This window comes from Herpailurus yagouaroundi, unplaced genomic scaffold (genome assembly GCF_014898765.1).
Source record: "Herpailurus yagouaroundi ecotype Mexico unplaced genomic scaffold, PumYag 184, whole genome shotgun sequence".
NCBI lineage: Eukaryota > Metazoa > Chordata > Mammalia > Carnivora > Felidae > Herpailurus > Herpailurus yagouaroundi.
The window spans coordinates 32,557,750-32,585,444 of NW_024412415.1; the positions used below are offsets into that span (position 1 = coordinate 32,557,750).

The 27,695-nt window shown below is 40.8% G+C and overlaps 1 protein-coding gene across 8 annotated transcripts in view; it reads left to right on the forward strand.

The window, feature by feature from the left end:
* MAP2K5 (mitogen-activated protein kinase kinase 5) overlaps positions 1 to 27,695 on the forward strand; it is a 270,804-nt gene that overhangs the window by 162,258 nt on the left and 80,851 nt on the right. For 5 of the 8 annotated variants that reach the window (XM_040493071.1, XM_040493069.1, XM_040493072.1 and 2 more), the window contains exons 16-17: positions 1,504 to 1,575; positions 24,069 to 24,098. In XM_040493071.1, the coding sequence (XP_040349005.1) occupies positions 1,504 to 1,575; positions 24,069 to 24,098 (102 nt within the window). The remainder of the gene's footprint in view (positions 1 to 1,503; positions 1,576 to 24,068; positions 24,099 to 27,695) is intronic. The other 3 variants (XM_040493070.1, XM_040493073.1, XM_040493067.1) reach the window with 1 other exon arrangement.

A 27,695-nucleotide genomic window follows, 5' to 3' on the forward strand; every position in this document is an offset into this window, starting at 1 on the left:
TCTGAACAAGGAACTTCAGAAATGATGGTGTGGGGGATTTGAATGTGAAAGTTAAAGTACTGGGGGATTGGGATGACCGCGTGCATCTATTATCAGCTGGGAGAAATGGTCACATGACACGTGGCCCTTGGGAAGAATGGTTCTTGGTAGGAAAGGGGTTTTACAGATTAAAGAAATAAATAAAAGAAGGGAAATAAGACAATCCACCTGCTACCTCAGGATAGGGCTTTATGTAATTTTATGGCAAGTGGTCCCAGGAGAAGGCAGTTAAGTATATTGAGGTAGCCTGATGGGTATGAGTAGAAAGTAGGTTGCGAAGTTCTGGGTCCCAGCTAAGCCAACTCCTTGAGATGTAGGACTGTGCCAACTCACCTGAAAGCACCTTGCTCACATCTTTTACCCCCCTGGTGTATCCCCTGCTGATGGCTGGTGGGTGCTCACCTCCTCCATCTGCAGTGGACCAGGCTGAGTGTGGCCCCAGGTACTCTTCAGGGCTCCCGTGAAAGCTCCTGAAGGCTGATGCCATTGGTGACCATCAAGACCCCCGGGGATGGTACAAACAACAGACTGGTGCCCTGAGGGCCGGGAGGTGTGTGTTATGATCCTAGCCCTGCCACGACCAGCTCTGTGACCTTGACTGACCATTCTACCTCCATGAGACTTCTGTTTGTGTGTTCCTGTGTTCATTCAAAAGATTTCTGTGAAGTACCTTACTGAATGCTAGATCCTAGAAGGATAGAAGACCAGGCAGCACCCACTTCACTATGAAACTACTCCTTTTGAAGTATAGAGAGTACATGTAGTGGCTTTCTGGACCAGGTATTTGCTACACGTCTTAAATGGAGGATGAGTTGTCCCAAATGGACCTTTCAAACTGTTCCTTGGTTCATATCAAAAGAAACCCAGATAATTGGAATGAAATTGCTGAACAGCAGGTGAATCTGGGTAAAAGGAAATATGGATTTTTTTATCAGTCGTAGTTTTTCAACTTTCTTGTAAGTTTGAAATTATTTCCAAGTAAGAAGTTAAAAAAATAAAAATAAAAATATCCCTAGTGATACAGACCCATCTCTCAAAGTGCAAATAAGTGATAACATTATATAATATTATGTAGTTTTTCACTTCACAGCTGAGACCACTGAATTTGGAGGGAGAGGACCCTGGGTTCAGATCTCAGCTCATTTACTAGCTGAGGACTTTGCCTAAATGATTTCACCAATATGAGCCTTAATTTTCTTCATCTCTAAAATAGAGGTAATAAAGTTTTCTTCACAGGGACTTTGTGAGGATTCAGTGAGATTCTGTATTACCTATGTAATTTCTATATGTTACCTATCTAGTATGCATATACATATATACACACATATACAACATGAGATTGTTTTGCTCTTCATAAAGTGTCATGAAATGTTGATGGCACCCTGCCTTAGCCAAACCCATATTAGTGTTTCAAACCTGGACTAGCTTCCATCAACTCACAAGCTCCCTTCTGTTATCTTACAGCCTGAAAGAATTTCCGGGGAGCAGTATGGAATCCATTCTGATGTCTGGAGTTTAGGAATCTCTTTCATGGAGGTATGTTGTTTGCAAATAGATGCTTCTGTGTGTAACTGTCCTAATATTTTCTATCAAGAAGAATGAAGATTTTGAAAAAACTAAAAATAAACTTCTGTGTACACAGAAATGTGTACAATTTCTATTAGTTATGTGTATGTACACATAGAGTTTAACTCTAAAGTCCTCATTTTGGTATCCTTGAATGGCTTGTGAATGGATTATTCGGAGGTGCTGTTTCTCACACATCACCTGTACAAAACTTACCTGGACAGCTTCTTAAAAATACAGGTTCCCAGACTCCCATCTAAGACTAATTAAATCCAAATCTTTAAGAATCTGTATTATTAACATATTCCCTGGTGATCCTTATGCACACTAGAGCCTGCATTATAATAAAAGATTCCAGAGTTCTGGGTAATGGTACCCTTGTTGGAATGCATATGTAACTTCCAACGGTGATTACTTTAAAGAGTGCAGTCCTACTCATTTGGATGTATAACTTCTATATGTTTGTTTAGAAAGAAAAAAAGTCACATCGCTCCAATATAGTCATTTCACATGTTGGGGGATGGGGCATGATACGATCTGGGGGAGGAGAGGGGTATGTATTTAGCACAATTTTAATGTCTTTACTCTTTATAGCTGTATTTAGAATGGACTTTATCTTAGTGTGCTACATGTAACCCCACAAGAACTCTGCGCTAAGGTTTCTTATAATGACAATTGATTTATAAGGAAGTATGTACAATTTCTATTAGAAAGACACCTGGCTCAATTTGAATTGCACTAGGATAGAATCTGGATCCTCTCCAGTACTTCAAGAATTGTTTCTCACCTACATTGATTCAGAGGAAGGAGGATTTTTTTTAAAAAGTAGAAAGGACTATCCTTAAATAAGATCATGGATAGAGTTGCAGTCACATTTTTATCACCTTTTTTGGGGTCAAATACATACTTTTTTCTATGATTTTTGTAATACATGAATGCAATTGAATTTATAAGGAAGTATCTTTAGACTCAATTCACTTGCACTATAGAAAGAAAAGAAAAATAATCGGTGTTTGTTAAACTATATTCTTCTGCTTCTTCACAAAAGAGAATCTAAGAGGAAATACAGTATGTATGCATCAGCTGAGCAGTTAGCAATAATGGTGGACAGAAGCCCAGAACCAAGTTTCCCAGCAGAAGCCTGAAGGGCTTGTTCAGTTAACCTGTTTTGAGAGAAACTTGTACTTTTGATTTGTGGAGCTCAGGCCTTACTGTTAATATAAATTCCCTTTGCATGTTTAAATTTTTTGTTTAAAGTTTATTTATTTTTGAGAGAGATAGAATGTGTCAGGGGGAGGGGCAGAGAGAGGGAGAGACAGAGAATCTGAAGCAGGCTCCAGGCTCTGAGCTGTCAGCACAGAGCCTGACAAGGGGCTGGAACTCACGGACCGTGAGACTGAGCTGAAGTTGGACACTTAACCAACTGAGCTACTCAGGCGCCCCATGCCTTTGCATGTTTAAACCATTGCCATCAAATGCGTTTAACAAACAACCAGATAGAGTGTAGAACACTGGAGAAGTACGTGGTGTGCAGATAAGAACCTAGATTGGGAATGAAAGAGAGAGCAGTTTCACCTTTGCTGCTGGTTTCTAGGTGTCCTGTGCAAGCCGCTATCCCTCCCAGGCTTCTGTCTCTTCATCTGTAAAATAATGCTCTCACAGCCCCTTTCCGGACTAACATTCTATGACTCTAAGTGGTCTGTTGTCTTTCTTTAACCTTCTGCATCAACTCTAGAGCTGAGTGACTTGGATGGTGATACACCCGAGCATGATATAACGTGCAGAGACACATAGTACCATGAGAGAACATAGCTAATAGATTTAAGATTTAGAACACGTATATTCGCTGTTCTTTCCTTCCACATTCATTTTTTCATTTATATATTGAGCTCTTGCTATGCCTGTTAGATAGGCAATGGGGATATGGTAATGAAAGGACACTCTAGTCTTGACTCTCATGGAGTACGGCATGAGGAGGACAGAAAACAGGATAATGAACTATATAAATTGTCAGGTGGTGGCAAGTCCTATGGAGAAAAATAAAGTGGAGCAAGCCTTTCTGATAAAGTACCTTTGAGCAGAGACTTGGATGATGTAAATGGAGGGAGCCACCAGGCAACAGCAAATACAGGGGCACTAAGCTGGAGTGTGTTTGGCATGTTCAAGGGAAGCAGAGGGACCAAGGTGACTGTAGTGGAGTTATCAAGGGGAAAAATGGGAAAAAGTACAGAGAGGTAGCCAAGGGTTAGATCATATATTGCCTTGTAGGCCATGGTAAGAACTTTAGATTTTCCTCTGAGAGTAAATGACTGAATTATATTTGCAAAAGATTATTGGGTGTTCTGTGGAGCACGGACCGTAGAGGGACACGCATGGAAACACGGAGATAAGATAGGTAGGTAGGCAGATAGATTGATAGATAGATGCCCAATACATAGAACATATTTATGTTGCATATTGAAACATATCTCTGCCAATATTCTGCTAGGTGCTAGGGATGCAAAGATTTAAAAAGAGGGTCTTGGGGCGCCTGGGTGGCGCAGTCGGTTAGGCGTCCGACTTCAGCCAGGTCATGATCTCGCAGTCCGTGAGTTCGAGCCCCACGTCGGGCTCTGGGCTGATGGCTCAGAGCCTGGAGCCTATTTCTGATTCTGTGTCTCCCTCTCTCTCTGCCCCTCCCCCATTCATGCTCTGTCTCTCTCTGTCCCAAAAATAAATAAACGTTGAAAAAAAATTTTTTTTAAAAATGAAAAGAGGGTCTTTATAGTATAAGGAGGGAATTTGCCATTGTTGTATTTGGTGTTTTGTCAATCATGTTCATTTATCCTGGAGGTAGACTGTTGAATGGTCTCCAGATGACTGAAGGAAACAGACTCATTGAAGTTATAAGATTGAGGAGGATTAAGGTATAGGGATTGTGTAACAAATTGTCACATTGAGTGTGGGACACCTGAATGCCAGAAGGAATATGTTGGCTCAAAGTGGGGAGGAGCGGAGGACAGGAAGGGTTAGGCGTCCTAATGCTCCCAGTGTTTTCAAATGGTTGGTGAAGACCCAGATGTTAAATCAGAAGGAGGAGGTAATGTAGGTACAGGATGTCAAGTGCAGTGGGATTATGATCATCGAGAGAGGTTGTTGAACACCTCTTTGTGTTTGATGCTTAACCAAATGCTTTTAGAGGGAACTATGTAATTGTAGCCCTTCTAGGAGCTCACAACCTCCCAGACAAGCAAGTGACAGCATGTGACTGACCACAAGTGATAGACCAGTAAGTCACTAGAGAGTAGAGTAAGGCCCCTGGTGTGTGTCTTATACCAAATTCATCTGGGATACAAGGTAACACAAAGTAAGTGATAGGGAAGGGGAGTCGGAGGTTTTGAGCCCGTAGATGAGAAATTGTGAATTATTCAGTGATGAAGAGAACCCCAAGCTTCTTTTTTTCCTTAAGGGCAGATGTGATGAGACTATTACCTGAAAAGATGTGGAGGTTAGTCCACAAGAAGCACTTGAAGTAAAGCACGAAATAAAGATTCTTTATTTTCACCCACAGTCTTCTTGGGATAAATGTGGCAAATCCTGTTTAAAGTCATAGAGAGAAGTGTGAATCTCCATGCATTTTAAAATTCTGAATAACAAATTAGAGTCACCATCTTCAAAGAATTGCTTCTCTTCTGTTTATCCTCACTTTTAAAAACAAGACTTCCTTTCTAGGGGTGTGCTGTGAAGAGTAAAAACTTCCATTCATTCAATACTGACTATCTAAGCACTTATCATGTGCCAGGCCATAGAGACTGGGTCACACCAAACTTCTGATAGAGAAGACCAACCACTAAAGCCCGAAACAAAACAAAACAATGTGCTAGCACCTTCAGTAAAGGTGCTTCCAAGATACTCTGAGCCCCAAGCCTGGGGGAGAGACGGGGTTTCTCCAAAGGAGTTACAGTTGAGCTGGATTGGTCTTTTTTTTTTTTCTTTAATGTTTATTTATTTTTGAGAGAGAGAGAGAGAGAGAGAGAGAGAGAGAGAGAGAAATGAATGAACGGGGAAGGGGCAGAGAGAGAGGGAGACACAGAATCCAAAGCAGGCTCCAGGCTCTTAGCTGTCAGCACAGAGCCTGACGCAGGGCTCGAACTCACAAACCATGAGATAATGACCTGGGCCAAAGTCAGATGCTTAATAAGATGCTTGACCAACGGAATTGGTCTCGAAGAGAGTTTGCCCCTGGGAGAAAGAAGGAAAAGAGGGAAGAGCCTCTCCCCATGGCCCCACACATCCTAAGGTGGATCTCTGTGAGCCCCTCAGGAGAGGTCTAGTGTCAGAACATGCAAGGTCTCATCTAAGCTGTTCTACTACCTATTTGTGTGGACACCTTCCTCAAAGTGTTTTGAGTCATTTTATTCCCCTAGAGTACTGGTGGTAAAGAAACATGGGATCAAAATACAGGAAACTGAGCAAGGGAATTGTTCTGAGATCACACAAGAATCAAATAGAGACTACGTGGAAACTAGAGTTTTCTATCCCTTCTACCTCTACTAGTACACCCCTCCCCCAGACTCCATAAAGTCCCAACCCTTCCCTGAGGTTTGGTGAGGCAGGAATCGGAAGGTGCCTTCATCGTTTTAAACTCCTAAAATAGCGAGGCTCACCTTTGCTTGCCGTCTCCATGCTGCCCTTCCCTTGTTAATGTGCTGTCATACTCCCCATGGGGGTCATAACAAGGCCTCTCGCACACTTGTTCATAAAAGATGATGCTACATGCCACTAAAATGTGCCATTAAAAAAGTCACAGACAGGTACATTTGTGCCTTAAGCAAAGAATCTTTAATATCAGACTATCTTTTATCCAGGGACAGAACTGCCCCATCTCCTCTCAGTTCAGTATCCCTGTGGGATAAAATGGGTCTCTTCCAGGATTCTGTCAGCTGTATGTAGTATTTGGAGTTGGCAGAAGCAACATAAACATGGAGATTACCCTTAAGAGGGGAAAAAAGGAGATTATTCAGCTTCACTAAAGCATGGCATTGTCACTAGTTGAGAAGAATTTGGCCCCTTTCTCTATGTTTTGCTTATGGTTTTCAACTCAGATCTCTGAATGTGTTGTAGTTCTCCTCATGTGGATTAGTTATGAAGCCAAATAAAGGTCACTGCCATATGAGGGGTTTGTATGGGCTGACTTTGTCGTGGGAGAAAGAATCCATGTAGAATTGCACTTCTTCCTTGTACCTTCATGACGGAAATCAGTGTGAAAATGCAAAAGAAAAAAAAAAAAGAAAAAAAGAAGTAAGAATAAAAGTAAGAAGTAAGAATAAAAAAAGAAGTATGAATAAAAAGAAAAAGAACAAAAAAAAAGAATTGTATGCCACCAACAAAGGCATAAAATTCCTGAGCTAGAACAAACTAGGATTAATCTGCTCCCCAGCATATTTGTTTGACTCTTCTAGAAAGCTCACACTGATCCAGTCAACTAGGTGGTGATTTTTAGGACTCTTCACCCTAGTAGTTGCCATTCAAACTTCAGAGCTAAACTTTAAAATGACAATTGGTACATAATAAGAGCCAATTTTTTAATATATATTTTTATTTATTTTTGAGAGAGACAGAGACACAGCACGAGCGGGGGAGGGGCAGAGAAGAGGAGGACACAGAATCTGAAGCAGGCTCCAGGCTCTGAGCTGTCAGCACAGAGCCCGACATGGGGCTCGAACTCATGAACTGTGAGATCATGACCTGAGCCGAAGTTGGTCGCTCAACCGACTCAGCCACCCAGGTGCCCTGGGGCACAATGTCTTAATTTCACAAGCAGCTCAGTACCTATCTCTCTTCCCACAGACTGGCTCAAGAAGAGAAGCCCCTCTATTTTTTTTTTTGCTAATTACTCATTCCACTCATATTCTTGTGTCATTTAAATCACAACATGTTTGCAAAAGCTGTATTTTTAAGTTGGCCCTTCTTGGGTCAAAATATAAGTCAACACACACCTTCTTCCAGCCTTGATTTTGCAGTACCCAGAATAACGCATACACATTTTAAAAGCACCGGGCCAGTCCTATACTGCCCTTATTCTCACTGAGTATGCTCTACGAGTACACGTTCTGGTTTGTGATTCTAGCCGGCGGGTTATTATAAACCTTATTAAGGTTGGCGGTGAATAATCTTCTGACAGGCTTTTCTGCAGGAGTCAGACTGAAAGCCCATCTTTAACACATGCATTTTGCTCTTTTCACTTGGGTCCTCGCTTTTTTCTGCCTTTGTTTGCCTCTTCTCTCCGCCAGTCTCTTGAGTCTGAGGCATAGAACAATCTGGCTCGATGTGCTTGGTTAATTGGAGTGTCATCTAGTCCTCTGAGACCCCTCTTCAGCGTGATCCCTGTTTTATTGAAGTGGTTTGAATGATGTGTTAAATGATGGAAGGAAGGTCCATGGCTTAGAGAAACGTTTCTAGAAAGGCGAAGAACATATTCAGGGAGCCACACAAGGTCATTGTCATCACGGTAACGCCATCTTCTGAAGATTTTTATGAGTTCTGTTGTTTTGGCCAAGAGAGTTTTTCTGGTGAGTTTTAGAATCACCTTTCCAGGTTAAAAGCAAATCTGTGGAACACTCTGCCCTTCACTCTATGTGGCGTATCATTTTCCTTCATCTCCCCAAGATACAGGCCAGATACCCATCCTTCGTGACACCTGCTCTGATCTCTCCGACTAAAAGTAGCATCTTCTTCTGACCTTCATCTTCATCTCCCTCATGTCATCTGCCTTTTCCACTTTGTACCATAATAATTTAGAGGCATGTCAGACTTCCTTATGATAGGAGTCAAATCTGATACTCTCAACACCACCTACACTCCCTAGCGCAATTCCACTGCCCCTCAGTGGGTGCTCAGGAAATCTTTTGACTCAGTTTTTTCATACTTTTGTCACAGCTCTGAAGCAGAAGTTGGATGGAGCCTTTAACATAAGCACACATAAATGTTGGCTGAAGAGATCACAAATGTTTTGCACGTGGAGAACGGTTTTCTGTTTGCTGGAGTATAGACCTAGATCAGATTTCACCTCTAGCAGTCTAAACCGTAGATCCTTGGATAAGTCATTTAATCTCTGGGCCTCAGCTTCTTCATCTTTAGATGGAAGCTTTACTTCAGAGCTCCTGGACAAAGGTCACAATGAGAACATTAAGCCATTATCTCCTCTTTTTAAAAGGAATGACTTCTTGAAATGTTTATATTTCTGTTCAAAAAAGCTACTGATTTGATTAAAGCATGGAACACTTGCCGTAGCTTCCCCTTGCACCTCAAACTCCACTAAAAATAACCATAAAGGAATTTTTTAAAAAGGCATACTACATGAAGACAAAAAGGGAAGGAGACTATAGCAACCAACTTCGGGATGTGGAAAGCAGATGAACAGTGGCAAACAACCTGCAGAGCCAAGAATGCTGAAATCCTTAGCTAGCTGTAAAGAAAGTGACAGGAGCGCCTGGGTGGCTCAGTCAGTTGAGCGTCCAGCTTCGGCTCAGGTCACAGTGTGTGGGTTTGAGCCCTGCATCGGCCTCTGTGCTGACAGTTCGGAACCTGAAGCCTGCTTTGAATCCTGTGTCTACTTCTCTGTCTCTCTGCCCCTCACCCATTTGTGCACGCTCGCTCTCTCTCTCTCTCTCTCTCTCTCTCTCTCCCTCCCCAAAATAAATAACATTAAAAAAAAATTTTTTTAAAAGAAAGTGATAAAGACTCTGATTCCTGTGGAACACCCCAAAGGCCCAAGGATTGGTGGTACCAGTTACCTGGAACTAGGCATGAAAGTGGGACCAGAGAGAAGAGGATGATTTTAAAGTCTGTTTGAGAAGCACTTAAGCCATTTGACCCACAGATTCTTCCCCTAACTCAGCATGTGTGGACAGTCACCACTCCCCACCCTCAACACAAGACTGGGTAGAAGTCTTTTTTGGAAAGAGTAAAATAAGTGACACCTAGCACTGTAGAAGAGTGCATCCCACTACTGAAGTACAGAGGCATTAAGTGAATGGTAAATGTTGAGACCTCCCAGCCTGTTCCTAGGACACCAGCAGCCAAAGTGTCTTCCTCTTTCAGACAGAAGAGACTTTCTCAAAGGAAATCAGACCAAGAAATCTTAAAGATCCAGACATTGGGGTTTCATGTTATGTTGCTTTACATCATTCTGCAAGCTCCACCAATGAGCACAGTGTTTCCAGCCAGATTTTCAGTGCCTTACTCTTGGCAAGACATGTGAGGAAGGCCTTTAAGGCAGAGACCTAAAATAACTGGAAAACAACTTGGAGGGCCTTAGAAACTGTGAGGTGAAGAAAAATTCAGATGAACTCCTCTAGTATTGTCAGAGGGAAAAGAGAAAATGTTACATTCAGGAAACAAGAACAGGCTGCTGTAACAAACGAACTTTCTGAGAACAATGACAACAAACAGATATTGAAAATTAGAGAACTAGGTCAGGAAGTCTAATGTAAAAAACAAGTTTCAGGAAGAAAGAATAGAGGAAATAGAGGAGAAGAAAGCACCAAAGCACATGTTTTCATTTTAATTTTATAGCATGAGAGAAATATTTACGTGTTGTTTGAGATTGCCTTCCTTTTTATTATACCTATAGCAAAAAACAAAAACAAAAAACAAAACCTAACTTTTTTTCTAAAGGACATCTATCGATGCTTTTGCCTAGAGGAAGGGACTTTTTACTGAGGAATGATAACATATTTGAATTTTCTGTAGACATCTACGATAGAATTTTTCCCAAGGAAATTTTAGCATAAAAAGTAAATATAGTTGGATGGAACCACCTTGTCTTATGGAAATGTTAAAACCTGTGAACACATCTCATTAAAAAATTTTTTGTCTTTATATGTATATTTTTAATGGGTGCTAGATAAGACTCATAAGATACCAAGAAAACGAAGTATAATCAGCATTTACAAGCAAGCACATAAAGGTGTGTGAAATGAAAATAAAAGTATTGAAAAAAGCATGGATCACCCAGCCCAGTACCCTTGACAGAGCCTCTGGAGAAATTTGATGAAAAGTGGGCAATTTTCTTTCTGTGATAGGATTTTCAGATTCAAGGGCTGTCATCCTAATTCTTGAAGTCTTAAAATGTTCCGACTTTGGATTAACCAGATATGTTGGCACCACCCCTTACAATCAGTGTGATTTTGGCCAAGTCGTGTGCCACTCCAAGTGTCACTCTCTTATCTGTAAAGTAAAGATAACTTTAAAATTCATTCATTCCTCAAATATTTACTGAGCATCTTTTATGTTCCAAACACTTTACTAAGTGCTGAGGATACACTAAATAGGCATGTTCCCTTTGCTTGTTGAACCAACAACACAATGAGGGAGGCAGACGATAAACAATCATAGTGAACACATTTTTTGAAAGCAGGTGCTCTGAATTTTCTAGACTCCCTTATCAACACTTTCATTTAATAATAACAACCCCATAAAGTTACTGTGAGAGTAGGCTTCTGTTTGAAATAGCAATCTCATCTATATATTGGGTGTTTTTGCCAAGTGACAAGAATTATGGAGCATTATCTAGACTTGGTTCTTGCCCCTAAATATACAGAAGAACCTATCCCTACCCCCAACTCCCACCCCTACATAAAAACACCCAGAGACACAGCTGTCTCTAGTGGTCTACAGCTGCGGCTTTGTTTGCTTTTCTAGCCCTTGGTGATTATGAACTTGGTCTGAGAGGTGACGGATAGCGCTCGGTACCCTATGAGCAGCTGCTGTCAGCTCCTTGAGACCATAAAACTTGGCATTCAGTGTGCTCCACTTAAGTACGGATATTTTCTCCTCACCGTTTTTATAATTATCATCAAGAATATGAGTGAAAGAGGGGCGCCTGGGTGGCGCAGTCGGTTAAGCGTCCGACTTCAGCCAGGTCACGATCTCGCGGTCCGTGAGTTTGAGCCCCGCGTCAGGCTCTGGGTTGATGGCTCAGAGCCTGGAGCTTGTTTCCAATTCTGTGACTCCCTCTCTCTCTGCCCCTCCCCCGTTCATGCTCTGTCTCTCTCTGTCCCAAAAATAAATAAACGTTGAAAAAAAAATTAAAAAAAAAAAAAAAAAGAATATGAGTGAAAGTTGAATCTTATTGTATGTTTGGTCTGCTGCTCCATCTAGTGAAACATCTTACCTGTTGATCAGAAGCTTTTGCTGAAAATCATCAGAAGCCAAAGGGATCAAAGTGAAGGGTCCAAACACCAAGGAAATTTCAGTGTATGATTGGAAGGTTGTATAGGAAAGTGGGCAGGAGTGCGGTGGGGAGTCCTTGTCATGGGCCTCCTTCCCTTCCATTCAAGAATGTTGAGAAAAAGAGCATGTAACAGTTTCTCTGACTCATTCCCCTGCTCTTACTCCACTTTCTGTAATTCTGTTTTAACTTTGTTTTAATTTTTTTTCCCTTGTCATTTTTTAATCTAAAACTTTGTGTAACCCATTGCAAAAAGGAGCTGTTAAATTGACCTTTGGGAGATGATGGATTGACTAGTTCAGTCCTTTGCAAGGTTTGTGAAGGGATCCAGCTGTCTCAGATTACCATGCCTAAATGTGCATTTTCCAAGGTTGTCAGTGATCGTAGTGAATGTGCAACTGGCAGACAAAGTGAGTGTCTCCCACTGAAAGAGGCATTGTTGGGCTTGCTTTGTGCTCAGAGCCATCTGAACAACCATGAGATTGACAAAACAAGATGGAACAGGTGCTGGCAGTCGCAGCTAAGCATTTTATTATTTTGATGGATTTCAGACTGATTTTAAAGTTTTTCCAATAGCACATGTCCAAATTGTGGGTGTTTGTATGCACAAAACCGCCCACAATTTGGACTTTTAAGAAAACATTAAATCCACAAAGTCTTCATGTGAAGAATAAAGAAAGAAAGGGAAGACAAAGCAAGCATTTGACAACCCATATTCAGATGTTTGAAAGATTGTCATAGAGAAGAGATACTGCCACTCAATGACTGGCAGGCCAAACTTTCTGAAGTTAACATAACAAGCAAACAAACAAAACTGGAAAAAAAAAATCCCATCATTTTCTATTCAATATAAAGAAGAAAGTTCTAATGGATAGATATCCCTACATCCTTCCTACTCCACAGTGGAATCCCCTTTAGGGATAAAAATGTCGGCATTTCCATAGTGACTGAATGACCACATGTCTCAGGTTGTTTTTGTTTGTTTGTTTGTTGAGAAGAAATGCTTTGTGGAAGAAGCTGGGATAAGGTTAGATAAGATGCAATCATTCATTAGTCACTCCGAAATTTTTTAGTGAGTGTCTAACGTGTGACAGGCACTGTGGTAGTCATTGGGAACATTGCTACGAATGAAACTGACAAAATCCCTGCTTTCATGGAACCTACGTTTTAAAGAAGATGCGTGACAATAGCAAGTCATTAGACAGAAACAAACCTCATTCTATGGTACGAGTAACTGAGTGGTGTGGGGTTACTTTTGACTTGAGAGCTAAAAGATAAGGGGCCAACCTTCTAGTGACATCTGTCAACTCTGAATTCTTTCAGTGATGATTTGGGGGAACCACTGCCACTCCCTTGAGATGTCCAGTGGTCAGAACCACTGATCCTAGAATTCTGTCAATACTCAAATCCAGTGACCTGGAATTAGCTTTAAAAATTCTCTTGAGGGGCTCCTGGGTGGCGCAGTCGGTTAAACGTCCGACTTCAGCTCATGTCACGATCTCGCGGTCCGTGAGTTCAAGCCCCGCGTCGGGCTCGGGGCTGATGGCTCAGAGCCTGGAGCCTGCTTCCAATTCTGTGTCTCCCTCTCTCTCTGCCCATGCCCCGTTCATGCTCTGTCTCTCTCTGTCTCAAAAATAAATAAACTTTAAAAAAAAAAAAAAAAAGCTGCTGAGGATTCAACTCAGTTAAAAAAAAATCCTCTTGAAGGGGCGCCTGGGTGGCTTAGTGGGTTAAGCATGACTCTTGATTTTAGCTCAGGTCATGATTTCATGGTTTTGTGAGTTCAAGGCCCCACGTCGGGCTCTGTGCACTGATTGAATGGAGTCTGCTTGGGATTCTCCCTCTCTCCCTGCCCCTGCTCGCGCTCTCTGTCTCTCTCAATATAAATAAATAAACTTCAAAAAAAAATCCTCCTGAAGATCCTGCAGACCATATCACATACTTTGGTTCTGAATTGGCTAATAGTAACTTTAACATTTTTTATAGCATTTATTTAGACAATTCTTTTACATACCTTACCTTACACTTAGAGATGAGAATTTTTTTTAACAAAAGAGTGTCTATAGAACTTGATAAATCAGATCCCTCCTCTGACCAGTGAGGAACCCTGGGGCCCAGAGGAAGGAGGGAGCATGCCCTTAGTGACAGCACACAGTCAGCCTTATGCAGAAGAGGACTGGAATTGAGGACTTCTGATGGCAAGTCTAGCGCTCTTGTCCTCTTTTTTTTCTGCTGTTGACATCTTGCTCAGTGTCATTCTTGCAAGAAGGGTGATGACATAACCACCCTGTACATGTTACGTAACACTTAACAAAGCCACTTGATATTCATCACTGCATTTAAGCTCCTCCATAGTGTGATGGGAAATGACTGAAAAAAATCAGTAACTTGAGGCGCCCAAGATTGTTCCACCGTATAAGCATCAAAGCTCCCGTTTTGCAAGTAAAGAAACTGAGATCCAGAGAAATTAGACTTTTGTAGAAAAGTTAAGTGACTGGACCAGGAGCAGCAGTCAGGGGTCCTGACTCTGCTTCTTTCATTATACTGTAGAGATTAAGTAGATGAAGTAGTCTGGGAAAAGAAGAGATAAAGAAATGGTACATGTAAATGAGCAGGAAATTAGATAAAGGAAAAGGCTGGTTTATTGGGATTCTGCTCGTCAGTCAAGACTGCTTGACACAGGCCTACTACCTACATTGTCCCCGTAGCTGGTTGAGTGTTACCATATTTTAAGGTGTACATTTACCATTCTTTTTCAGAAACCACAGCCTAGTTTATATTTTTAAAGAAATACAAAAATTAACCTCATCTCCAATATGTCTGCTCTAATGGGAAGCGGACAGGTGAGAATGCCATCTAATCAGTAAATATTTATGTCACGCTGTTCTGTGTTGGCAGTAAAGGACCCAAACTTTGCCCTCAGGAGCTCCTTGACCAGTAGGTAGAAAGACAAATAGAAGTGTGATGGAAGTGCATGGGACTGGGAAGACAAGAGGGAAGGCTGCCATCAATGTCAAGGAAAGCATCTCATTTATCTCTTACTCTTCATAAAGTACCCCGAATTAGTGGCCTAACATAACAACCATTTATTTACTCAGGATTCTGTGGGTCAGGAATCTTAGGGCTCTGCCATTCCACGTGGTACCCTCAGGGGCCTCTGGTAAGGATGCAGCCAGATGGTGGTTAAGAATGGAAGATCCAAGATGACTGCACCTGCCTGCGTGGCACCTCAGTGGAAGTGGCCACTCCATCTCTCTCTCTCAGGAGAAGCATATAAACACTAGGAAATACTATGTGATTATGACTCCCTTGACTTTGAAACATCTAGACACAGAAGTGTAGAGTTGGTTGAACTTTGTAGACTGTACCCCAGCACTGACGTTCTCTCCGGTAGTCACAGCTGCAAGACTCCAGTGAGCAGTTTAGAAATAAGGACCCTACCCCCACCCCCGCCAAACCCAGAGCTAGTTCTCTAGGGGCTATTATGATTGAAGTTGTGTACTATTAGAGGACAACAGGTCAGCATTTTACAACCGTGTTGAAAGGGTGTCATTTCTTAATTCTCACTGTGAAGATTAAAATGGTTATTGAATTAAGTATATGAGATGGATTAGGGGGCAGTTAACTCTAATCTTTTTCCCTTCTTTCAATCCTTAAGTCTTTAATAAGAAATAAGCCATTTAAATTAATCATAATGCTTAAATACATGATAGTGATTATTCTAAGCAGTGATGTGTAAGAGGGCCTTGTCAGTTAAGACTATCAGCCCATAATACTAAAGAGCTTGTATACTATGTTCATTAAAGAATTGCAGCGTAGAAACAACTAATCCAAGCACTTCCAGGTCGGCTAGGCTCTAGAAGACATCACCATCAGGGGTTTATCATAATCAACAAACGCTTATTGTCAACCTACTGCAAAATACCACTTCTGGCATCATGGAGAACATATAAACGTACACGACTTCAAGTTTGCCCTTAAACAAAACTTAAAACTTTCCAGGCATTAGAAACACAGGAAGATGTAGAGCAGTAGGAAATGTCACCAGGTAGAGGATGTGCTCGGCTGCCCAGTAAATGGTATGGACAGGGAGTGATGGGAATTTTGTCTTCAAAGTTGTCTTCTGGGAGTAACTCCTTGCAGGAGCGGAGGAATAATTTGAACCAAGCCCAGAAAGGATGAGTAACTTAGAATTCCATCTGTTCATCTGTTGTTGCACCATCTCAGAATCCAGGCAGGACAGCTACCCCCAGTATTGCATTTTGAGTTGGAGTTGTGCAAACATTTGAAAAGCATTCATTTTTTTTTCTATTAGAAAAATAAATTGTTTGCTTTCATCCACCATGACTGAGCTTTATCTCTTCTTAATTCAGAGTTTCTCACTGAATTTCCTTTCAGTGCACAGAACACCAACAAAAGAGACCTTTGCGAGTTGTTTCTCAGTGACTTTTAGAGATTTAGTTATGTATCCAGATATTTTCATTAGCATCGCTCTGAGTAAAGGTACTGATGGAAATCAACTTGCGACAGTGTCTTTCAAAGCTACAAAAGTGGGTCTCCTTAAAGAGAGGAGGGGTTGTTTTCCTTTTTTTTTAATCGGCCGCCTCATATTTACTATGGCCTGGTGAAATTATATATTGCATCTAAACCATAGTATTCACACAAAAAATAATTCCATCGGAGTTTTTGGTGTAAAGTAGTATAGACAGATAGATTGATACACACACACACACACACACACACACACACACACACATGCACAGTCCAAAGGAAAATGAGGCAAGTGAGCTAGCATTATGGGAGAGGAAGGAGAATTTATGTGTTGGGACAGCAGGATGAGAAAGACCGAACAACGTTTAAAGATTCAAAACAATAGCGTTTAGCATGAAATCTACTTTTTATCATCCTTACCCGGCCATCAGAATGAAGAAAGACAGTGTCCAGCTGTAGCAGTAGTTTGGTAGCAGGAGAATTAGAGGTAAAGGTACTAGTGCCCGAGGGGTGGGTCATGAATTAATAATTGCTATGTGGCGGATGAGCCCGTCAGAAGAGCTGAAAATGAGGAAGTTGCCTTGCAGAGCGCTATCAATCACTCAGTGACCATAACTTCCAGTAATTAGTGTATTTTATGGGCCTTTGCTTCAGTGGCTCGAAAGCACATATGCTCCAATCACAGCTAAACTTTGCCGGAGTAATATTCCAGGATGATTTATCCTCCTGCTGCACTGGGATATACCCCTATATTAGGTGAAGATTGTGAACTAAGCTGCAATAAAGTGTAAGTTTAGGTACAGTTTGCCCAGGTTGAGACCTCAATGTATCATGCTTTTCAGCATTCATGGTTAGGCTACAGCAAGCAATCATTTTTAACCGTGAAACAAATAAAGCAATTAATGGAACAGCATTAGGATATTGTACTTGTGAATTACTGTTGCCCTCTCCCCATTTAAGTGTCCACTGTAATAAGCCCATTTCTAATTAAAAAAAAAAAAAAAAGCCCACACTGTATTGGAAACATTTATTTGTAATGCTGTCTTTTCTCCATTATTATTAGTAATCTGTGGGATAGAAGGCAGGACCTTCTGAATGATGGAGAAGTGCTTGATTTATTTCTTTGTGTTACCACGTTTGGCCTCCTTAAGTTAAAATAAATTTACTTTTTATCCGTGGACTCTAGTGAGGATGAGTAGTTCTTTTTTAAATACTGGCACATGTTAAGAAGCACTCCTGATGGGAACCTCACATTTAGGTTCTCTCTACACAAAGAAAACATGTTATTTGCGAGCTCTCAGGAGCACTTGGCACTTCTGTACAGCCGTAATGAGTTATTTGTCGTGCTTCACCCACCGCACTAGAAGTCTCTGAGGCCTTTGCAGACAGGGTCCTTTGCCATTGCCAAAAACATCTGTAGAGCCCACAGTTCTTAGTGATTTAACAAGCTTTGCCACCAACCTGCAGTATGACCTTGGGCAAATTAATTAAGCTTCTGGTGCCTCCATTGGGCCATAATTCTGTTTGTGTTAAGGAAATCCTTAGAGTTTATAGGAAAGTGTTATGTGAAAAGTATAAATTGAATAGGGAAAAGATATGCACGGTCCCACTATATTCATTTCAACGTGCCATGTTTCTACACCACTTTTAATGATGGTGTCCTTCAGTTTCCTTAAAATAGACCCCCGTGATAAGCGTGTATTTCCCCCAAGCAGGAGTGGGAAGGTACACACCATTTGGTGCTTTCGTTACATTTGTTATCCCATCTTTAATTTGCAGTGTATTATAATATCACACAAGTTAAAACACTAATAGAAAAACAAACTAATTGTCTTTAATTAAAGTGAATTAGGTTTTGATTTTAATATATTTGATGTAGTGAGAACTGATAACGTGGAAGGTCCCCAAGGTTATTAGGGCATATTTCTGTTGGGCCTGATGGTGTTAGTAATAACCCTCTTCCTCATAGTTGGAGACATGAACAAATATGTCACTTCATCAGTCTCTGTTACTCGCACTTATGCCCCTCCACAGGGGTCGCAGATTCCACAAGTTATCAGCTAATGGCGTTATACATTAAAAATTGAAGCTTTCCTCACTCTGAGGCCTTTCAAGGCTTTGTTCTTAAGCCCTAGACACTTTGGAGTGCAGCTGCAAACTATAGGCAGAAGATTAAATTAATTTGTAACTCTTTTTTTTTTTTTTTTTTTTGGTCCTGCATTACTAAATCCTCCACATTTAATTGAAACCCTACTTCAAGACGCTTTGTGTTTCTGTGTTCTTTGTTGTCAGTTTAACCTCCAAAGCACTTTAACACTGGTAAATTGCTGTTATATCCTTTGGATTGTTTCTAAACCATTCAGTAAGAGGATAGTGAAATTGATACATGGGAAGAAAAGTAAAATCTTAGGGTAGATTTTGAGGTATTTAATATTTATTATGGTTCTTTCCCAGCATAGTTTCAGATGATTTAAACTCTCTCTCTAGGACTGTGTAAATTGGTCTTGGGATGAAATCTCACCTAGGGAATTTTATGTAATCCAGTAGTTAAGTCTGATTTTTTTAAAGTTTTCCTGTGTCTGAATGTTCCACAGTAGCTGCTGCATTTCTATAAAATGAAGGTTTAACTGCAGTGCACAATCTAAATGCAAGATCCTTAGATGGAAATTTAATTGTGTAAAATGTGCACAAGGTAATTAAGAACAAATTTTAGAACATTTCAGTCTATAAAGTCCTCCTTCAGCTAGATCACTGGCTATATTGAAAATGCTTATTTTCAATTTGCCGTTATGCCAAGAAACATAGGATACGTCTAAATTAAGAATTTAAAAAAATTCCAGGGCTCTTCGGTATAAGTGTAAATTTAAAACCCATCCCACGTTGTTGATATTCTAGGTAAGAAACTTGATTCACCAAAAACATTTTGAGTTTGTGTCCTGCTCTTGCATTCTTGCCACAATATATTTTTGCTCTCTATCGTTTATGACTCCGTGGCCATAATTATTCTTGTTATCAACAGAAGCAATTTTTGTTGCTTTGTAAATAAGTATCTTCTACCTTTTTGTTAAAATACAGATGTTTCTATCATGCAATTGCTCTGCAGTTTGGCAGTCGTTATGATCACACCTACATATTTGTTGTTTAAATTATAAAATCCAACATATTAAAATGCTGCTAACTCGAGTGAGTATTCCATAGATTTTGATTGGACATATCAAAGATCAATAAGATGACACTAAGGAGGTTTTAGTTTTACAGCGAAGTGTTAGTGGTTTGCTGATATTTAAATGTATTCCCAGTGGTAGGTGTTTTCAGAGCATTCTTTTTCTACCTTTTATATAGTGCATTTCCCACAATGAACAGAGTATTTAGCAGTTTGCAGAATCTTAAGTATTTGGAATTAAAATGCACTTTTTTAATTTAACATTAAATAGAATCCTGTCCCTCCCCCATCTCTACCTCCACCCTCCAAAAATAAATAAAGCTTTTCCAAATCTTTTACAATGCAAGGCGCTCCCCTCCTGGGAATGAAAAGGATGTGAGAGTCATTTGATGAATTGCTGGCGCTTAAGTGCATCCACATTTTTCAATATGCTTTTTTTTTAAACTGGACTTAAGCTGCCTATATTTAAATGCTGCTTTTGTAAAGATGATGAAGAGAGCAAAGATTTCTATTGGCTTAGTCCTAATCTGTTTGCCTGTTGTGATTCTTTTTTTTTTTTTTCCTTTCCTTTAACTGTTAACCTATTTATAAATCTAAATCTACATACAAAGGTCATTGGTTGGCTGAACTTAAACCATTTTACTCAGTAAATTTAATTAAGAAAATACAGTGCAACTCATAAGCAAATGAGTTTTTTCCTAGTTTTAAACCAAACCACCCTCTTGAGTGCTGATTGCCTTGCCCGACCCCTGGTGATACAGAAACAGGCAAAATTAAAAAGGACATTAAAGCTTCATTAAATCTGAAACACATTTAGTACAGTGACATATCTGCAGGCCATTTCAGAGAAGATTACATACTCTCTTTTGTAAGTTTCCTAATTTATAATACCTTGACAATAAAAACTGGGGAAATGCAAGTAGATTAATAGACCGGTAGGGGTAAAAGATACAGAATGGCCCCAGGTCCGTCTGTCTCTGAAACATTCACTCATAGCATATGTGTTCCCTCTTCCCCATAAGGCTTCAGTGTTTATTTTGGCTTTTGACAGCCTCATGAAGAACCTGTTCTTCATGCAGCCATATCTGCTAACAGCCCTTTTCCTTTTTTACCTTCTCCTAATTGAACTTGATAAAAGGGTTCTAGGGCCTGGCTATATATTTCCTTCTATTTTGCCACAAGACAAATAGTGTGGAGCAAAAGCACTGCAGTTGCATTAAACCTAGAAGGACAGGGACATACATGGAGGGCAGCTGCCTCTCCCGGGGCCTTAAAATGACTGCTTTTGGCACCAGCCTAATAGTGCCACTGCCGGTTTTCACTGGTGCAGAATTGGAATCCTGGGCCCGCTGCTGGAGCAGCCCAGGAGTGACAGTAGGCAAGAGAGGACATGATCGTTCTGCTCTGGTCAAGGGCAAGGAATCATTCTCAGTCTTCTGGCTCCAAAGAGGTCAGAGCTGCAAGATATCTTAGATGCAGTTCTCCCAGGAATGTAGTTGACAGGACTGAGATTTTGTAGGATGTCAGGGAAGTACCCACAAGGCAAAGCCAGTCCCAAGAATGATGAGTTCCCCAGTTCAAGCACTGCCACCTGTTTCCAAGCAGACTGGTACCCAGGGGCTCCCAGCTGACCAGCGTGCACTGAATTTTCTCTCTGTTCTCTTGCATGGTGGTATCTTATAGGGTAAATGAATGCTATCAGCCATCCTCATTATATTGTACCAGTCATGACAGAGGCCACCAAGTAGATGAGTGCACGGTCCCAAGTTGACCGTGACCTGGCCTCTCCATAGAACAATAATGATTTGAGAATTTGAAGTTTTGTGTTGAGGTGGAAAGAATTCATATTTTTCATTTTATGCCACTTTTTTTAAGTGTTTCATTTCTCATTTCTTATTAGTTCTTCCAACCACAAGAGGCACTGTCCAGTGTTGGTACCAGCCAGCTAATTTAGATTTTAACCACATGTTAGTGGGCAAGTTCTTCTGCCAGTAAGCCATGTGGACAGAGGACAGAGTTCTTCCATAGTCCTCAGTGACATGTTGGACGTATACCCGAGTGAGTGGCACGGTGCCTGTAGAAAGACTTGAGATAAAATATTCTAAATGTTGTCTACTACTTATTGTTAGCTTTTTTAGATGAGAGCTCTTCCTCTTAGTAGTTTTCTAATTCCAAATGGAAGGACATGCAAACCTTGTAATCGACAGATGAGTGCGATGATAGATGACAGCTTTTTTTGAGCGGTCACTGCCTGTCAGGTCAATACAGAATGGTACAAACGCCTGGCCTACCATCTCTGCTGCAGTAGACCATAGTGACTCCTCCAAGATCATTGTGCACACTCTCCTTGGCCAGGCACATGCATGGCCTGTATTGGGTAAGATTGGTGTAGGGGGGAGTGGAAAACGGAGTCTCTTTCCTTCCCAGTTAAAAACAGTATATAGTGGGGCCCGTGGGTGCCTCGGTTGGTTAAGCGTCTGACCCTTGACTTCAACTCAGGTCACAATCTCACGGTTTGTGAATTTAAGCCCCGCATTGGGCTCTGTGCTGGCAGCATGGAGCCTGCTTGGGATTCCGCCTCCCCCTCTCTCTCTGCACCTCCCCTGCTTCTCTCTCTCTCTCTCAAAATAAACTAAAAAATAAACTTTAAAAAAAGTTTATTTTTTTATGTTTATTTATATTTTTGAGAGAAAGACAGATCACAAGTGGGGGAAGGGGCAGAGAGAGAGGGAGACAAGAATCCCAAGCAGGTTCCAGGTTCTGAGCTGTCACAGAGACCAGCATGGGGCTCAGACTCACAAACTGCGAGATCAGGACCTGAGCTGAGTCAGACGCTTAACCAACTGAGCCATCCAGATGCCTCCCCGAAAACGCCAGTGTATAGACAACAAACATAATCACACAAAACTGTGAAAGGGAGTTTCACATCCACACTCTCTTTCCATCATACCTTCTTGTGTTGTTTTTGCTGTCCATACTTTATACTAATCTCTTGATTAATGATATTACTAAGTGAATAATGGTAGTATAACTTTATATCTTGAAAATCCGTGAGCTCTAAGAAATGAGTATAAGGTCATGAAACTTCCTAGGCATTGCAAAACACACGCACATACACATATAAAAATATACATCCAAATGAGTGTTGGCCTTTTCAAAGTAGTCACCTTTTAAGTCATATGGTTTATTCCTGTTACATTGCTCTTGCTCAGACTGGTTTTAGATCTTTGAAAATTAACTTCAGCATTTTCATGTCTATCCTTAGTAAGGGTATCTTGTTTATTTATTTTTATTTATTTTTCAGAAGTGGCTTTGGGGTTTGGTAATATTCAGACTTTAGTCAACAAATAATTTACATTTTCAAAAAGCGCAGGGAGCAGAATTTTAAGTCCAAGATAAAATGCAATTCTAGCAAAATGAAGTAGATGTTCTCTTGTTACTTGAAATGATTCTAAACACAATTCCAAAAGAGTTCAAAAATGTTTCCGTGGTGTCTGTGTTTTTTAAATAAATACACAACTTCTCAAGATGTAGAAGAGCAATATAAAATGCCAGAAAGAACCTGGATTAAGTTGCAAGCCTAGGGTCAGGCCCTAGCTTCTCATTAACTGTGTGGAAACTTTTTCAGTGGGGCTCTTGGGTTCTAATCTGTGAAATGGATTGATACTGTCATGGGTTCATTCCAGCTTCACAGTTCCCTGATACAGCGATTCCACTTCGAAAGTAGTTACAAATATACAGAGAAGATTTCAGGCCTGAGAATGGGCCACATTATGAAGTTGCAAAGTTTTGCTACTATTTTCTTTAAATATGTTCTGGCATATTTGGTAAATTTGATCTTATTACTTTATACCAACCCTGTTCCTGGTGGAATCATTTGGTTTTTACAGGTGAGAATTCCAAGACCAAAATTAAGTGACTGGCCTAGAAACACATGGCAATTTACAAATCAAGCAAAATTGGAAGCTCTCTAAAGATTCGTGTCCCCAATTTCAGACTTTGACCTATAGTGTTGAATTCCCAGCCTTGAATCGGCCCTTTCCTACTAATGGTAGCTCTTTATTCCTAACAGTAGATAGAAAGTGAATGAAAAAACTAATAAATTGATGGAAATAATGGCAAAAATTTCTATTTCATGTGGCCCATTCCCCATATCCTATAACACTGCGTGTGTACTTGTGACTAAAAACTCTACACAACTAAGGGCTGGGAAACAAGAAGGTGTCTCCATCTTACAAGAGGAGAAACAACAGTCTCCTCTAGTTTTACATCTCTGTCTCAATGAATATTGTCGCACACATGTGAATGTGAGTCATGCCCATAGAGCTGAGAACATTCCTAAGAGAAACCACATAATGGTAATGTTTAGTTGTTAAAATTGGAATATTTTATCAGGGATGCAACATTGCCCATTGAAAACGTCCATTCTAAATACAACTCTTAAGGTAATTACAGCAATAGTTTAGTTCCTGCATCCAAGGTTGTGAGCTTTTTATATTTGCTGGGTACAGTTCTGAAATTTAGTGCTTGTCTGTCTTAAGGAGATCTGCCCTGCATGCAAATCTATAACTAGACAAATATTATTTCCTTTCCCAGCTTGCTCTTGGGAGGTTTCCATATCCCCAGGTAAGATTGTTCATTACTGCCGTTTGCCACTGTGACATTCATTCCTATGTATGAAGGTGCAGGGAGCAATTGTGAACATTTGAGCCACATACAAATAAATCTGTCCTGTTAAATTGAAAAGTGATATCTTAAAGGAGTCATTTAGAAGTCTCTATTGATTTTTGATTTTTTTTAAACACCAGATTTTTTTCTCCTCTTTGTTAAAGGTTGAAAGGCATCATCGCGCTCTTCCTTTGTGTGACATTGGTGGTGTTTTTCCTTATCCTAGCCCAGTGCCATGTGCTCATACTGAGGTTAGAGGAGAGGCACAGCCTTTTCTTGATATACTGTTTGAGCCTTTAGATCCAATTAAAATTATTTCAATTAAAAGGTTGAGATGAAGGGTGAAATATGTGATCTGGATCATTATTTTTGCTAAGCAGATAGGCCCCCAGCTTTATGTGGGTGTGATTCTGAACATACTGTTTTTTAAAAAATTTGCCTCTTGCTGTCCACACTTGTAAGAAAGCAAACTGTCCGTTATGTTACCGTTACTGATGATCGTCTTTATAATTTCTTTAAGATTCTTATTTGGAAGGGTGCTGGCACTTAAACTATAAAGGTGTTTTGTGGTTTGAAAATGATTCCCCCGTGTATGTGGGGGGAAATAAGTGAAATGTCTAGAGGGATGAAAAATGAATGGTTTGACTGTTTTCCTCTGGTTGGTGCTCACTGTTTTTCTGGCATCTTGGTCTGTACAGGCCAAAGCGCCTGGAGGCATGTCTGATTTAAAGGTGGTGTTGGTCTCTGCTCTTTAAGCATCTATTAACTTGCTATTATTATGCAAATAAGTGTTGTATTACACATACTAATTTATGCATGGTTAGATTATGCAGATGCATCACAAACATGGTTATTGAATAATAGGATGGGGCTCATTCACTCTGCCATCTTTATAAGCTGTTTTAAGCGAATTCTCCTGGTACCCATGTGGACATTTAAAGACCCTTCACTTGCTGAAATGTCTCTTTTGTATCCTCTTTCTTTTACTGTTAAAGCCCTCAGATAAGTGGGGGAGACATCGCCTAAGTTATTAGGTTCAAGAGTGTTAGACTCACTTTTCAAATCTGCAGGCTTCTTTGTTTAAACATAATCTTTTCCTTAAAGAGGAAATCTAAAATGTAATCGCTTGGCATGCATGCTAGCATTTAGTCAGATTTTAGTGGATACAGACTTGCTGCTTAGCTCTAGGTAGCCCATCAAATTAAAATCACATTTTCAGGATTTATAGCTCATTAGAATATTTATCTTGGTAAGTCTCTTATCCTGTCGGTAATTTTTAAACAATTCACTGTTTGGCCAATTTATACAATCCCCTAAAATTCTGTAAATGAAGAGACCCTGTTACAGTATATCTCTCAGAGAAGTCTTAGTAGAAAAACCTGTGAGCCATCTCGTAAAAGTGCCTGAGATTGAGAATGTAGGTATGTTCTTGAGATTCCTAATGTGTCGAGTAATTAACCAGTGAGATTTGGTAAGTGATGAGTGTAAGAAACAGATTGCTATTGCGTTTAACGAATGAAGCATTTGAATGCTCTGGTCAGATTTGGGAAGAGGCTGTACACCTTTGCAATTCTGTTTTTTTGAACTGTTTAAGTATATGTGTGTGTACTTGATCAGTCAAGTGGAAGCTGGAAAATTCTAATGTGCTGGGCTCCCTTGTTAGCAATAACCTTTATGCCAGAGTCAGAGGGAAAACCGTATTCCTTGAATCGTGATCAAATATTGTCACCGAATTGGGACTTTCATTTGAAATAATAGAAGCAGCTTTGATGCCATCAGGCCTGTTTCCCACGTCTTTCATCAGAAGTTGGTGTGCTTCATTGCTAAAATCAGCAATGACGTCAGGTGGAGTTGGCATCTATTTCACAGGCTTGGCCCTGGAGACTTCAGACTGGGAAAGGGTGCTGTAGCCACACGATACCTGCCCTTCCCTTTGCCCTCAAAGCACATGGATAACAATGTTTATTTTCATAGTATTCTGACACTGGATTATGAATAACACCTTCTCTTTGGCCCATAGTATCTCATTTGAACCCCCAGCCACTCCGTGAGATGGTGTCCCCTTACATTGGGCAAACAGAATGTTTGCAGCAGGGTTGCAGTAGGCAGGAGTGAATCACAGACATCGGGATTGGGAGGGATCTCAGACATCATCGAATCAAACCTCTGTACCGTATCTCTGGAAAGCAGACATCCACACTCTGCTTGAACACCTCGGGGGATAGGAAACTCCTTACTTTATAAACAGCCATCCAGTCAAAGCAGTGTTCTGTTTACCAAGCCGAGGACTAACTGCTTCATCCTAATAGTTGCCCACTGATCTGGTCCTTGAACACATGAAAACCTTTCATATATTCTCATGATCACATAGTTTGGCATCCCTTCTGTCAGGGCCAGAGACGGGACCAGGACATCACTACTCTGAACTCAAAGTCAGATCAGGACATCAAATCCGAGCTCGTCACTAGTGGCAAGTTGAGAAGATGGGCCTGTTGGAGAGACCTCTGGACCAAAGGATGAGAATTAGAACCCAGCTCCACCACAAACTGTAGTCACCACAGGCCTTAATTCTTGCTTTGTGACGCCTTGGGGCTTCATTTTCCTAACTCTAGGATGAGGATCCTGATACTTGTCTTTTCTATCTGATGAGAGCAAGTATGCAGATGTAATGGGCTTATGGATAAGGAAACCACTTGCAGAAGTACAGAGGGCCATCCCACTGGCCCTAATGTTGGGCTGTAGCACACAATGGAATTTCTAATAGTCGATCAAAGGTCGCGAAAGGATGTGCTCGGCAACTGCCAGCCACAACTGGAGCAGAGCGTAAAATGAGTAGAGAGGAAAGCGGAGAGGAGAGTCTAGCTTTGAGACTTCTACCAACCTGGCCTCAGTGCTGCTTGCTGACAGTGTCGTTAGCATTGCCTCTTCCTGCCGGTGACACCGTGTGTGTTTCCAGTGGGGATGCAGATGAGGGAAGGGTGTCAGGAAGACGTTAGGGAGACTCTCTGGCCTGGGACCAACATAAAAATTAAAGGACTGGATTTTTGTTGAGATAATTATTCTATATAGACTTCATTGTTTTGTGCTTGAGTTTTTATCTGTTATTTGGAAGCACTCTCTAGTTTCGTTTCCTTTAGGCCTTTAAGTTGGAGAGCCTCATTGGCATGCAGTTTAGGACTCTACAGAAAAAAAGTTTAGGAGCCACTCTAAATGCTCAGGCGTGTTAATGTTACTACACCTTATAATAGGAAGAACAACGATGTCGTGGATTCACGTAACTCTTTTCTGCCATCGAGCTCCAAGTCACGTCCTGTTATCTGACTCGGGCTGCCCATCCCACCTACAGGGGCTATTCTTCCCAACCTCCAGGGGAGCAGACTGAGGCTTGGCGAGGTGAGGCACCTTGCCTCAGGGATGAATGGGTATAGTCAGATAGATGTAGGACTTACAGACAACTAAACCAAATGAGTGGGCTCTGTGTACTCCGAATTTGGTTGGCTGTTTATACTACTCTTCTTCCCGCTGAGCCCCTCCAAGTCCTTTTCCTGATTTGCC